Raw genomic sequence first — 14,529 nt, 5'->3', positions numbered from 1 at the left:
ACCCAGTGGTGGCTTTAAAGGCCAGGAGCAGAGCTTTAAAGGAGCGGTGAATCAAATACTCAATTTTAACTTGATAATTTGTTATATAAGATTATATAAGACATTATACTTAAATGAACATCCTGCAGGTTTCAGAACTGAAAACGTCTGTGCTACTGAAATATAACAGCTTTTGGCACCAAGCCGGTACAAAAGCAGAATGAGGAATTCAGAGAAATATGACGTCAGAGTAGAATTGAAGCACCTCCCCGAATCCAAATACAACGACCACTTTTGTAGCCCCACCCACAGCTTCGCGTGACACACGTGTGGGCCAGGGGCAAAAGCAAACCATGCAGTGTCTCAACAATCAGTAAACATGTTTTTAAAGATTGCCAAATGTAACGTTAACCAAAATGACATTTAAATACATTTTTTCTGAGAGACTTTTATTTTGACGCAGTGATCTGTTATGATAGAGTAACCATGGAAACTGAGTTTTCGGTTGTGGAAGAACCGTCTACAGACGCTGGATAGTGGAGGCTCAGAACATAACATTAGGAATGCGTGGATAAAGTTTGTTTTTGAAGAAGTTCCAGCTCGCCTGGGGAGTGTTTGTTTACTTTGTGTGTACTGCAGATTCATTTGTAAAGAAGTCGATGCTGGATTTGCAGAGAAACTGTGATTAAAAACACCACTAATATTGGATCTGACAAAAATGACACAGCAGTATACACAGTAAGTAAAACATTTTACTTTATTTATGTTACTGCGTTTCACTATTGCTTTGTTAGAAGAGATCGCTTGATATGTCTGTGGTAACATCCGTGTCTAAACACGTATGTTTGAGTGTTTTAATTTACTAAAAACATTAAATGATTAATATAGGTACAACACTTAACAATACGGCTGTAATATAACGATAGAAATATACAAAGTTAGTGATTAGGAAGGACTTACCAGCCGCAATTTAGATTCTGATGCCCACTTACTGTGTTGTATATGATAATTTTAGGCAAGTTGCATTTGAACGGTCCAACACTCAACAAAGCTTTTTTATCATATAACTGTGGTATGTAACGTTACGTTTATGTAAGAGCAACCTCACAAATACAATAGAAATATACAAAGTTATTGATAAGGATTTATCAGCCGCAGTTTAGATTCTGATGCGCGCGCTTACTGTGTTGAATCACGTTGAGTTTAAAGTTTTGTTTCTAATTTACTATAAGTATTGTCATTTATATGTATCATGTTTAGCACCCAGAATCTTTTGTGGGTCAAACATATATGTGTTCGGCTGCTATTTTTACACATTAATGTTTTTAAAACATTTCCCCACATGTAATGACGGGGAATGAAGCTGTCCAATCATAGCAGTGGGCGTTTATGTCCAGGTCTTCAATGCGGCCCGCTCCTTCAAACAAACCATTTCTCCAGAGAGCCACTAATCCATGTTACAAAATAGCCTATTACTTATTGCTTTTGATGTTTTTGAATATTAAAACCACGCAAACATCATAAGTAGACTTCAGACAACAGTATAAAACAATAACATCGACAAATTCACCGCCCTTTTAAATTTGATGCGAGCTGCTATAGGAAGCCAGTGTAACTTGACAAAGAGAGGAGTGATGTGCGCCCTCTTTGGCTCATTGAAGACCACTCTTGCTGCTGCGTTCTGAATCATCTGAAGGGGTTTGGTCGTGCAGGCTGGAAGGCCCACCGATAGCGCATTGCAGTAGTCCAGCCTGGACAGGACAAGAGCTTGGACTAGGACCTGCGTAGCGTGCTCATGAGTTAATTAACTTGTTCTGATATATTTTAGAAGAAATCAAACAAATGGTCTGGAATGCAACATTGTGTTTCAAATATGTTTGTGATATGTTTGATTAAGTGTATTAAAAAAGGTTTATTTGATAAGTTGTACTGAGCAGCTGCACTTTGATTGATTCTGTGTTACGGACTTATCCTAATGAAAGGGGGTGGCGTTTATAAAATGGCATTTTTCAAATTTTTTGTCATCATTAATTATTTTTTTATGTACAATTAACTCTAAGGTTTGTTGAGTTTACTTAAACTTCTTTTGTAAAATGAACTAAATTATTGTTTGTTGAGATTACTTAAACAAATTATGTGGAACCTGTTGATATATTATTTTTTATTAAACCCAACACTTCATTTTAGTAGTAGTATACTGTATTATGTTAAATTAATCGTTACTTTATTAATGCACACTGTAGTATTCTGTAGTATTAACTATAGTGAATTGAAATACTGCAATTGAAACTGTAGCATACTTTAGTATTATTTAGTATTTACTATATATTAAGCTATATAGTAAATTGTAGCATCCTGTAGTAATAAATCACTACACTTTTTTAATGTAAACTACAGTATTGTATGTAGGTAATTTAGTGAACTTATGAAGTGTAGGAAATGCTATAGCATACTTTAATATTTAATATGACATGGTTAAAGGTGACATAGAATGATTGAACAGAGTATTTATCCTTGTTCTGTGATGTGACATGTAGACAAAAACATTTTTGTTTGGGTCTGTAATGCCTTAGAAGCTTCCTAAAAACCTCTCCCAGATAGCTCTATTAGGGTGGGGGATTTTAAACAAGTGGTTTTGCACCTATTTGGCTCCCCCTACTGGCTTAACTTGCAATCTCATTACTGATTGGCTGACTTTGCTGCCACTCAAAAAATTTTGCCAATTATTTTAAAGTGGAGGGGCAGTTAGATGCCTGTGATGTCATAAGCATCAGTTTTTCAGATTGGGCCGTTTTCTGGCTGACATTTCTAAAAGAGGAATTTCTATGAGACTGAGATGTTTAGCATGTTTAGCACTTTTTGCATGTTTGTGAATGTGGGTAGACTACCATTATTCAACAAAGAAGGTAAAATGGGTTTTCATTCTCTGTCCCCTTTAACATTTTTTTTTTTACTACAGTTTACTATAGTAAATTCCAGAGATGGTCAGTATTTTAAATTAATCAAACATGTATTTAATTAATTCGAGGTATTTTGTAAAAATGTTGAGAAAATATTCAGATGTAATTTGTATTTTAAAAGACATACCTAAAAATATCCTATACTTAAAATATAGAATTTTATTCTGAAATGATACAATAATTTCCATTAACAGTATCATTATATCACTTTTATTAATTACTTTTCATGACACATGCTGTTGGATTCAGCACACTAGTTGTGAACTGGATAAACAAGGAAAGGAAAGATGCTGCTTTGGTTTTGACAAACTGTCGGAAGTTAATGTAGTAGTAAAAAATGTCGGAAGTTAATCTAGTAGTAAAAAACTGTCGAAAGTTAATGTAGGAGTAAAAAAAGATGAAACATAATTTGTTAAGTTTAAGTAAGATAAAAATATGTTGACAAAATCATTCAGTGCACTGGAACATTTGTTCCCTTCAAAATAATAATAATAAAAGACATACATTTGTATGTATTTAGTATATTATGTATAGAAAATGTATCAAATGTTGCTTCAGTACATTTTGTGTAAGATTATTTGTGTCTATGGAACTGCTTCTACACAGCTCTTGTAGTTCCAACCAGACAAGTTTGTGATGGATGTTTGCTAATGTTTCACATTGCCAATGCCAATGTAAAACAATGGGAACATTCTCAAAATTCAGTTTATGTAAGTTATCCTCATACAGACATTGCTCACTAAATGTCAGAGGACAGAACAGTGAATCAATCCAATAGCTGTGCTGCTATTAAACTTAGGGTGTGTATCCTGTCAGCCATTGTAAGAGAATCTGTTTCACTGAATATAATAAATGTGCTTGCTTATTTTTCTCATGATAATCTCTGTAACGGAAACATATGCTTCTAATGCAAGGCAAGGCAAGGCAAGGCAAGTTTATTTGTATAGCACATTTCATACACAAAGGTCATTCAAAGTGCTTTACATAGAAATGAGAAAACAATATATAGTATATACGAGAAATAAAATCACAATAAAAACAAAGATACATATTCCCATATCATGCAATCCCTAAAAACTCCTTATTTGAAAAGTTATATTTTTGTTTAATTTCTTCATAAATTCATCTATTTCTTTCACGTGCCTTTTTCTATAGCATTCACCATGTCAGATGTCATCTATCTTAACCCACGCTGCTTACTACGCTTTTCACAGACTTTTTCACAATTATGTGTGGCCCATCACACTGAGCAATATTGGAATGTAATTCTTGTGCTGCCCTGCACCAGAATATTTCGCAATTACTGCTCTAAAACCCTGGAAATGAATTACTACTCACGCCCCAGTGTAAAGCAGCACAGTGCTCATTCTGTATAGTTAAACAGATGTGTATTTAATCTAGATTTAAAAGTGTCCCGTTGAAGCACAGTAGTCATTCAAAGTGCTTTACATAGAAATGAGAAAACAATTTATAAGAAAAAAAAAAGAAGAGACACACAATAAAGTCACAATTAAAACAAAGATATGTGAGAATTTAAAATGCCATTCTAACTATGGCTCAAGGGTGGTAGTCCCAACCAGACAGGTTTGTGATGTATGTTTGCCAACGTTTGTAAAACAATAAAACATGTTCTCGAAATTCAGTAATTGATCCTATCACTGTTCTATTATTGGTACCAGATACTGTATGGTGGCCTATACTGTAGCATCACTGTTTTAGCTTATTTCCGTGTTTCTGTAATGAGCTGCTGTGTAAAACTTAATCAATAATTTAAAAAATAACGACGGAAAACAAATGAAAAACATTTAAAACTGTTTTCCATAAATAGTATAAGTAAAAATAGCATCAGGTTTCATGTCAATACACAAAAGTTTTACAAAGATACAGCCTCATATCCATTTTTTATATCTTAAGGCCCACTGTGGCAAAACTCTGCATGTCCCCCCTTAAGTCATGACTGTAATGACATTTACCTAGTGTTTGTTTTTATAAGTATAATTATTTCAGTTATAATAAAACATAATAATTAAATGATTTATAAAGGCATATTTATTTAATAAAAACTAAAAAGGGAACAGAATTACATTGGAGATTGTAGTTACAAGGATTTGCTAGACAATATACATTATGAGAGTTAATTGGCTAATCGGGAGCATCTGGAGAATTCCCCACCTCTTTATGCCCAAATTGTTTGTTTGTGTCCCGACCACTTATTGAAAGAGTTCTTGCATTAGGGTCCATTAACATACAACGCATGAGAACGAGGGATGCGCCGAATTCTTCTGCTTTTCAAAAAGACCGTATCTGCCTTTTCTATCGGTCCCACTCGCTGTGAACACGAGTTTTGTTTCAGACGCGTCTAAAATTTTAATGAGGGCAGGCTAATAATTATAGGAGAACCATTTTAATTTCCTGTGTAGAACCATAATGTGCTCTGTAGAACCAGTACGGGGTGATATAGTCCTATAGCACCACTAATGGTTCTAGTATGTATTACAAAACAGTTATGATTCTGAGCTTTTAGTCCTATGCAACTATTTTTTAGAATGTAGTGTGACCAAGGCTCAACGTGAGACCAACGCTCTCGTAAAGCGCTCATGTCATTTGCTTCTAGCCTTAGAAGCTGCGTTTAAATGGAAAGAAAGAAAGAAACGAAAGAAAAGAAGGACAAACTGATGCAGACTCTAATGTCATCAATTGTGTGATGCTAGCAGCACGTGATTTTCAAATAAATTCACCATCCCCTTTATGAAATAATGACTCCACCTCTGCTTACTGCAGACAGTCGGTTTCTCTGAGATGACATCAGTATCAGATTCAGGTAAGCCTTCGTAGTGTAATTCCCATCTAGTTAAGTTTAAACGTTCCCATATTTATTAACTATGTTGAACTGGAACGCTGCAGTAAATACTGTAGTAACCTATACTATAGAAAACAAATTGTAGTATATTGTATTATGTTAAAATAATCACTACACTTTGTTAATGTACACTATAGCCTTGATTCTGGTCTATTAACCATGGTGAATTGAAAAACTGCAGTGAATTCTGTAGCATAGTTTTGTATTTACTATAGTAAGCTATTGCTAAATCACCACACTCTGTTAATGTAAACTACAGAATTATGTTATATTTACTTCAGTAAACTTAAACGTGGAGTAGGCTAAATATAGCAATATTTATTAATATGATAAAATATTGCTATATTTTATGATATTAAATATGATTTTTTTCTTCAGTTTCCTACAATAAATGCAAGGAATGGCCAGTATTTTAAATTAAATATGTATTTAATTACTTCTGCACATGTAGTAAAAATTTTACTTACTAGGCATCAATGAGAAAAATATGTATTTATTTTTGTTACGATTTTAATTTGAATAAGTTTGATTTTATATTCGTTTATATTTATAAGTGCGTTTTAGATAGATAGATAGATAGATAGATAGATAGATAGATAGATAGATAGATAGATAGATAGATAGATAGATAGATAGATAGATAGATAGATAGATAGATAGATAGATAGATAGATAGATAGATAATATTAAATACGCAACAAAAATAAAGTGCCACTTTGTTTCTTTTTGTGTCTATTAGCAAAGCCTTTGTTTAAAAAAAAAAATACAACAAACGTTAAAACTTTTTAAAAACGTTTTCAAATGACACATTAATGTCAAAAAAAAAGAAATGCAAGCATTTCAGTGAAAAAAGCAAAGAGAAGAGAAGAGGCTGCGATAGCGTGCCATGCTGGAATGTGATCGAATGTCAAATCTCTAAATATGGTTTAATAACTATACTGCACTGAGAAGTCAAGCTGTGAGTGATGTGAGCAGATTTACTGTAGGCTACATAACACATGAATAACAAAGCATCACTCTAATTTACGCCCGCAAAAGTTATTTACTCCATAACTACATCGAAGGAGAGTGGAACAATAAGCTTCAAGTTAAATTACGGCATCACATTTTATTTCCTTGGGTGGCTCCATATACCCTGTGACTGATTTCCTTATCCCTTTCATTTATTTATTTATTCGTTTATTGATTACGGCTAACTTTATTATTATATGTAGGCCTTATTAACAATAAGCCTAGTAACCATGAATTAACGTTGTTATCTAAGGTAAATTATTTCATTGCGCAAATATAAACAGTGCAGTGGAATTCAGCGGGTGGAGTTGCCTTGATTGATGTTTCAGCCTGTGAAGTTTTAAACATTCGTTTATTAAATGCATATCACACGAGCTAGTAATGTCGCTGTCATATCATCATCATGGAAAATGCGGAAGTAAATCCGACTTTATTAATGAAACTAAACTTCAAAGCTGACTGGCTGCCTGCCATCTGTTCGGGCAAAGAACTCCAGTCTCCTGCAAAATCGAAGTGACTGAATAAGTTTCAGTTGAAGCACTAAATTTACCGGGAAAATGTAAAGTTTAACGAATTAAAAACTGAAACACAATTCATTATAAATAATATCAAATATACGTAAATTGTAGTCATAAAATGACTAAAACAGAACAAATTACAAAACTATTAAAAATGTTAAATACTGAAGAAACAGAAGAACAGCATCTAGAAGGCTATTTATTATGGGAGGTGTTATACTGTGCGGAAAAATATAATTAGGATTATTATAATGGTATGCGGCAGTCTCACATAAAAATGAGAGAAAAGGAAAAAGAAAACGGTTGTTGCTTCGTAACAGTAACGTGTAATACTTTTAAGAACAAGTAAACAAATGTTGTGAAAGTGATATCTTTTTTACATACATTTTATGTGTCTCCGCTGCATACGGATCTCCTTTCGGCATTGACGGAGCTTCGGGGTTTGGTCCCGCAATAGGGTATCTGATGCCACAAGTGAAACCAGGTGCTTCCTTAAACTGGTTCATTTGGTTTGTCAGAGAACCAAATGAGTCACAGAAAGACATGAATTTTGCTTGCTAAATAACAAACCCTTTATTTTTTCCTTACAGAATGGGGAAACTGTGGCGTCAGCACATCAAAAAGGTCATACCAGTTTATATGACATTGATACTCCTAATGTGTGCTTTAACAGTCCTATTTTCAAGAGTGAATGAAGATGACTGTTGCGTTAATACCTTCGGGGCAACAGGAGTGTTTGGCAGACAACGATTGACAGTAAAATATGGCATTAATTGTTCTGCAATATATGACATGGGACCAGTAGAAGTGGCAAAATCTGTATTCATCCGTAAAAACCAAAGCTATGTGGGGCCAAGTGACATCAGTATTGTGAATGTCACCTCTGATTGTGATCAGTTTATTACATCAAAAGGTTATGGTGCGGTACAAGGCTCTGAGTCTGAGCATGAGTTTCCTCTTGCTTACTCTTTGGTCGTTCACAAGGATGCAGATCTTGTGGAGAGGTTGCTAAGGGCCATTTATATGCCACATAATGTTTATTGCATACATTATGACCTGAAGTCCTCATATGACTTTATTTCAGCGATGCAAGGTCTGGCCCGCTGCATCCCTAACGTCTTCATTGCCTCAAAACTGGAGAGGGTGCAGTATGCAGGCATCTCACGCCTCAAAGCAGATCTTAATTGTCTGTCTGATCTCCTGGAGTCTGAGGTGAAGTGGAAGTATGTCATCAATCTGTGTGGTCAGGACTTTCCACTGCGGACCAACGCTGAACTAGTGTCAGATCTAAAGATGCTTAAAGGCAAGAACATGGTAGAGACCAAGCGACCAGGAGGAAAGAAAGTGCGTTGGAGTTTCCACTATGCTCTGAAAAATAAGGAATCTGAATACTATTCAGTTCCTATGAAAACGTCTGAGGAGAAATCTCCACCACCTCATAACATCGAAATGTTTGTGGGAAGTGCATACTTTACACTCTCACGGGAATTTGCACTTTTTGTTCAGCAGAGTTCTCTAGCCAGAGATTTCTTGGCTTGGTCTGAGGACACATTCTCACCTGATGAACATTTTTGGGGAACTCTTGTTCGTGTGCCTGGAGTACCAGGAGAGGTGCCAAGAACTGACCCTGACATCCCACTACTGAAAAGTAAAACCCGTCTGGTAAAGTGGGAATATTTAGAAGGGAAATTTTACCCACCATGCACTGGGAAACATGTACGGTCTGTGTGTATTTATGGTGCTGCTGAGCTCAGATGGCTTCTTGACTATGGTCACTGGTTTGCTAATAAAGTTGACCCAAGGGTGGATCCTATTCTTATTGAATGTTTAGAAGAGATGCTTTTAGAAAAACAAAGGATGTCTGTATGATGATAGCTGTATTATTTTGTATTTAAAAAGTACTGCTACTTTTAGAAGGTAACTAATGTCACGGATCGGATAGTGGATGCAAGTGCAAGTTTTAACAGATGATTTAGTTTACAAATAACAAAAACCAAAACAGAACTCCATACATCAGACTTAAATGGGAACTGGAAACAGGATCAAATACACATAACATGAAACAAACAAAGCTAATGCTCTCACAAAGGAATACTGAAACAAGGGCAATATATACATGAGGGTAACAATTAAGGAAACTAGACACACCTGGGAACCAATCAACACGAGGACCAATAAACAAAAGAACTACAAAGAACTACAGACATGGAGGACAATACAGAACTTCAAACTAAAAGTCACAGACAGGGGAACACAACAGGACTGTGACAATAAGTTAAACTTTTTTGGAGTTTTTAGTAAATAACAAAGTTGTGAACTGTAGTTTAGGCTGCATTTAATGCATGAAACCTCAAATGTTTGGGCACAAAACATTTGTTGAGGGATGTAAAGTGGGCTCTTTTATCTGTTGAAAATCAGGTTTTTAAAATGTAAACCACGGTTACTACAAGTAAAACAAAAAACCATGGTAACTGTAGTAAAACCATGGTTTTGCTAAAAGTAATCAATACACCAAAACATGGTTACTAACTACACGTTTACCACAAAAAAACATGGTTCAATTTCGTAAGGGTTTTCCCTATGTGGTATTTATAATATGCTTAAAGACAAATCATGCAATTTTATCAGTCAATGCCGTTGCTTAGTAACGGTTTACCAAATATTCATTAAAAGAGACCCTGTTTCTATGTCGCAAAAGTCCCATTCACACCGCAGGAACCTTATCTGAACTATTTGTGGAACTACATGCTTTCATTTTTGCAGTACAGAAACTGGGTTTGATTTTAATACCGATTTTAATAATAACATTTTTTTAAAGTTAAGTATATATAAACATTTATTTTTTTAGGCTTAATATGTAGCACGTTAAGTTGTCATACACATACGTTAGTTGTCTTTCTTTTTGCTTTTTAAAATCCTCCTGTAGTCGATCACTTTATAACTTAAAACTCATATTTGAGCTTCATAACATTTGTAAAAGTTTTTCCTGTAACAGGAATTTCTTTATGCTTTTATACAGCTTGAATGTAATTTTACATCCGTGCTTCATTTAGTATAAATCAGTGGCGGCCAATGACTTCTTTTTTCGAGGGTGCTCGATGCAAAGTTTGTCACAACATGTAGGCTATGTAGCCCGTCATGTGTGTCATTCCTTTTTTAATATGTGCATCACGTGTTTTGTCAAAATAAGTGCCTGCTGCAGATGCGTCCAGGGGGTTTATGATAAAAGAGACGCTCGCGTTTGCCAGATACTCACATAATCTCATGCGTAATCAGAGTTTACTGTTAAGGGAGTGTCTTGTGTGTATTTTGCGAACGTGAGCGTCTCTTTTATCATAAACGTTTTTGACGCATGCAGCGGGCACTTATTTTGACCAAACACGTGATGTACGTGGTTTACATGACGCAACAAACACATATTTTGAAAACGCAAGCAACACACATGACACTCCGAACCTCCGAACACTTATTTTGAATTAGCGCCCCTCGGATGAGCAGTCACAAGCCGCCACTGGATATGAATATGTGAATTAGTCCCCGTTTTCACTCTTTGTTGTTGTTTTATTAAAAGAAAATGTTATATATATTTGAGGATTACTCGGCTGCAGTGTTTCTAGCACTTTTTACACAATTGCTTTAAAAAGAGCTCTGGTTGTTATGTTAATAAAGTATTGAAAAAATCATATATACATTGTTTACCTGTGATATAATGATTTTTTTTTTTAATTAATGCTAATACTTTGAAATAAAGGAAAAAATAAGTTTTTGCGGCTACACGTGCTGTACAGTCCATTTTAAAGAACAGGTTAAAAAAAGGTTTACCACCTTTTATGTTCTCATGTAATGGCATGATCTGTACCCAATTCAATCAATCAGATTCAAATAAAATAAAAAAGTTTAATTTATGGAGACTTTATACAATATGGACTTCCTTCTAGAAGTCTTTTACATAACAGTGAAATTCACACCTAACGTTTACACACCTAACAATTACATGATTTACATAAACATTTAAAACAAGAAAAATCTGTCACAAATTAAAAAAAAACAACCCAAAGGTATTTTTATCACAACAGATTGATAATTGTAGGTCAATTAATTATTATATTGATAATGAATGAATGCTTGTTTCTCAACCCAACAGATGGTTTCATTATAATACAGTACTGTGCAAAAGTCAAAAGGCCACCATCATCAGCTTTGTTGTTTTATGCATTTTTATTTTTATAGACTATGGTATGCCACCCTCATAGTCATACCATGGACAAGAACATGGTCAGCTATAGTGGCTCGAATTTCATCTGAGACTGCTTGTCTCCTTGCCCATCTTCTCCCTCCTTCTTCAACATGTCATCTTCCTCCTCCTTCAACACGTCCTCCTCTTCTTCCTCTTGTTCCTCCTCCTCCTCCTCGACTTGTTCCTTCATCCATTCTTCAAAAATCTATCGAAGAATCTGATTGAAGTGTGTTCAATTTTGACTCTTAGGGGCGGTTTCCCGGACAGGGATTAGACTAGTCCTAGACTAAAATAAATGTAAGAGCTGTTCAAACTGAAAACAACTTGCATTTACATATCTTAAAATACATCAGTGCCCTTTGTTTTGCCTCAAAATGCACACAGGTAATCGTTTTTAGTAAGGCATGTTTGTTAAAATTAGTTATATTTCCTAATTAAGCAAAGGCCTAGTCCTGGATTAAGCTAATCCTCTATCTGTGAAACTGCCCCTTGGTGTTTCCACCTTGGTAATTGCTTGCTAATTGAGCCTAGGCTGTGCTGAATTGAATTAACAGTATTGTAGTGCTATCCATATGATGGTGTAAGCACTGAGAAATGTAGGGATTGTGTGAAGTTTTGAAGTAACAGTTCACAAAATCTGACTGTTGTGTTAAAGCAGTGGAATAGTGTTTACAGAAATTTCTCATAATGCAATTACAGCGAATTACAGTAACTTACTGTATAAATAGTTTACAGTATTACACTGGGTGATATGCAGTAAATAACTGTAAAATTTACAGAAATGTTTAACAGTGTGTATATGTATTTTTCTTTATTGGTAAATAAATTATTTTTACAGTTTGAATTGCTAAAGTACTTATAAAAGCAATACTTTCATGTATTCTATATAATACCATTTATATAATTCATAATTTTCTTGTTTTCTATTATTGCTTCCTTATAGCCTAAGTGTTTGTTCTAAAACTATTATAAAACTATTATGTTTACATACTAATATACTAATTAAATGCATAGGTCTGTTTATATTAATAACATAGATATAAGGTAAAAAATAAATGATAGAAAACTAAAAAAATATGAAATATTTAATAAATATTGATATTATTGCTTTTTCAATATAAAAGCATTTATTCTAAATAAATTATAAATGAAACATAATAAAAACGTTATAAGAAACACACAGAGGGAACAGACTTCGACAGAACACCGGACATCGTCTCAAATTAATTTCTATTCTAATTATTAAAAGATTTCCAAATGATTTCATCACTCCAGTCTGTCCGTTTAAGGGCTTATTGCAACCATAAACACCTACGTTTATCTTCAAATAATGCCTTTGATGGCAGTATTCTTTAGAAATGAAGGTCATCTTTTCTTGGCATTGCTATTCTTACACTCAACAGCATAACAAGACATTTTCTATTGAGTTATCTTGCACATTTCACTCGTGTATAATTCAGTTCCACTGTTTTTCTGCCACCATACCGCGTGCGCAGCTTGCACATATTTTTTCCTTACATGGTGCCTCTTTGCAAAGCGCTATTGTGCAACAATTTTTAATAAAAAGAAAAATGTATTAGTCATTTAGGGGGCATGCACACCAAGGGCGTATGTTTTTAATTGCCATGCTTTTCAAAAATCCCAGCAGCTGGCAGGAGTTGAGAAATTAGAAACTTTGGGTGAGAGCTGAAATCTGGTTTACCTGCATTTTAAACGTTCTATTTCTTGTTAATGTAATAGAGAGCAGGCACATACATAGTAGGGTTGGTAGGGCTCATCCTGTGCAGAGCACATGCATTTTACAAATATATTTACAGACATCCCAAACTGCAAAAAGTCATTTCAGGGAAGTATCCCGAAGCCCCCCTCCCAAAAACATAACATAATATTTCTATAGGCCTATGCAATATTGGTAACACTTTACAATAAGGTCTTATTTGTTAATGTATTAACTAACATGAACCACGACCAGTACATTTGTTATTGTATTTGTTCATCTTTGTTTACGTTAGTTAATAGAAATACAGCTGTTCATGGTTTGTATATGTTAGTTCAATGCATTAACTAATATTAACAAGATTTGAATAATGTATTAGTAACTATTTAAATTAACATTAACAAAAATAAAAAATGCTTTATAAGTGCAGTTCATTATTTATTATTCATGTTAACTAATGTAGTAAACTAATGTTAATAAACCTTATTGTAAAGTGTTACCCAATTATTTGTTAATTATATTACAATATGTAGATAACTTTCACTACACTGAAAACCCTAATAAGTTGATTGAACTCAAATGATTTGAGTAAACTCGTTCCCTCAATTTAATTGAGTAATGGGCTCTCCCAAAATGTGCATATTTAAGTTTACTTAACTTGGTGCTTATGTAGAATTGACTTAAATTGTTTAGTTCACCAAACTTTACGATTATTTAATGTACTTAAACAATAAGGTTCACTTAACTTAGTGTTAATTTCAAGTGTACTTGTATTTTTAAGTAAACTCAACATGACAATTTAACTGAAATTAGAATTTAATTTTAAAGATTCTTTATTGACCAAAATGTCAAATGGAAACGAGTCACACCTTGTCACTGTAAGCCCGGATAAGTTGAGTTTACTTAAAAAAAAATGAAGGTAACTCGTTGCCTTTTTACATACATAGTCAGTACTGTGGAGAGAAATACAATAAAATGTTCTGAACAGGGTTCATGTACGGAAACACTAATCACCTGAACGGTGACTTCACAAAATTATAGTTTACAACAAAACAACATCAATAAAATAAGAGCTTGAACCTATATGACATTTTATTAACAAATATTTGAGTAGTGAAAGTTCTTGTCAGTTTTTATTCTGTGAAAAGGCAGAAAATAATCAAAATATTCAGGCACAAAGGATTATGGATTAATAATTTTAAGTTAATTTTACTTGAATGTTTTAGTTTAATGGATTTTGCAAGCTT

At 34.0% G+C, this 14,529-nt stretch overlaps 1 protein-coding gene across 1 annotated transcript; it reads left to right on the top strand.

The window, feature by feature from the left end:
* Window positions 1-5,696: 5,696 nt before the first annotated feature.
* On the top strand, window positions 5,697-12,093 carry LOC129424153 (beta-1,3-galactosyl-O-glycosyl-glycoprotein beta-1,6-N-acetylglucosaminyltransferase 4-like). The gene is made up of 2 exons (XM_055180746.2): window positions 5,697-5,760; window positions 7,919-12,093. Exon 2 carries the CDS (start codon window positions 7,920-7,922, stop codon window positions 9,195-9,197), a length of 1,278 nt encoding a protein of 425 aa, XP_055036721.2. The 5' UTR covers window positions 5,697-5,760; window position 7,919; the 3' UTR covers window positions 9,198-12,093.
* The last annotated feature ends 2,436 nt before the right edge of the window (window positions 12,094-14,529 follow it).

The sequence above is a fragment of the Misgurnus anguillicaudatus genome, chromosome 9 (assembly GCF_027580225.2).
Source record: "Misgurnus anguillicaudatus chromosome 9, ASM2758022v2, whole genome shotgun sequence".
NCBI classification, from domain to species: Eukaryota; Metazoa; Chordata; class Actinopteri; order Cypriniformes; family Cobitidae; genus Misgurnus; species Misgurnus anguillicaudatus.
This window is presented reverse-complemented; position numbering and strand designations above follow the sequence as displayed.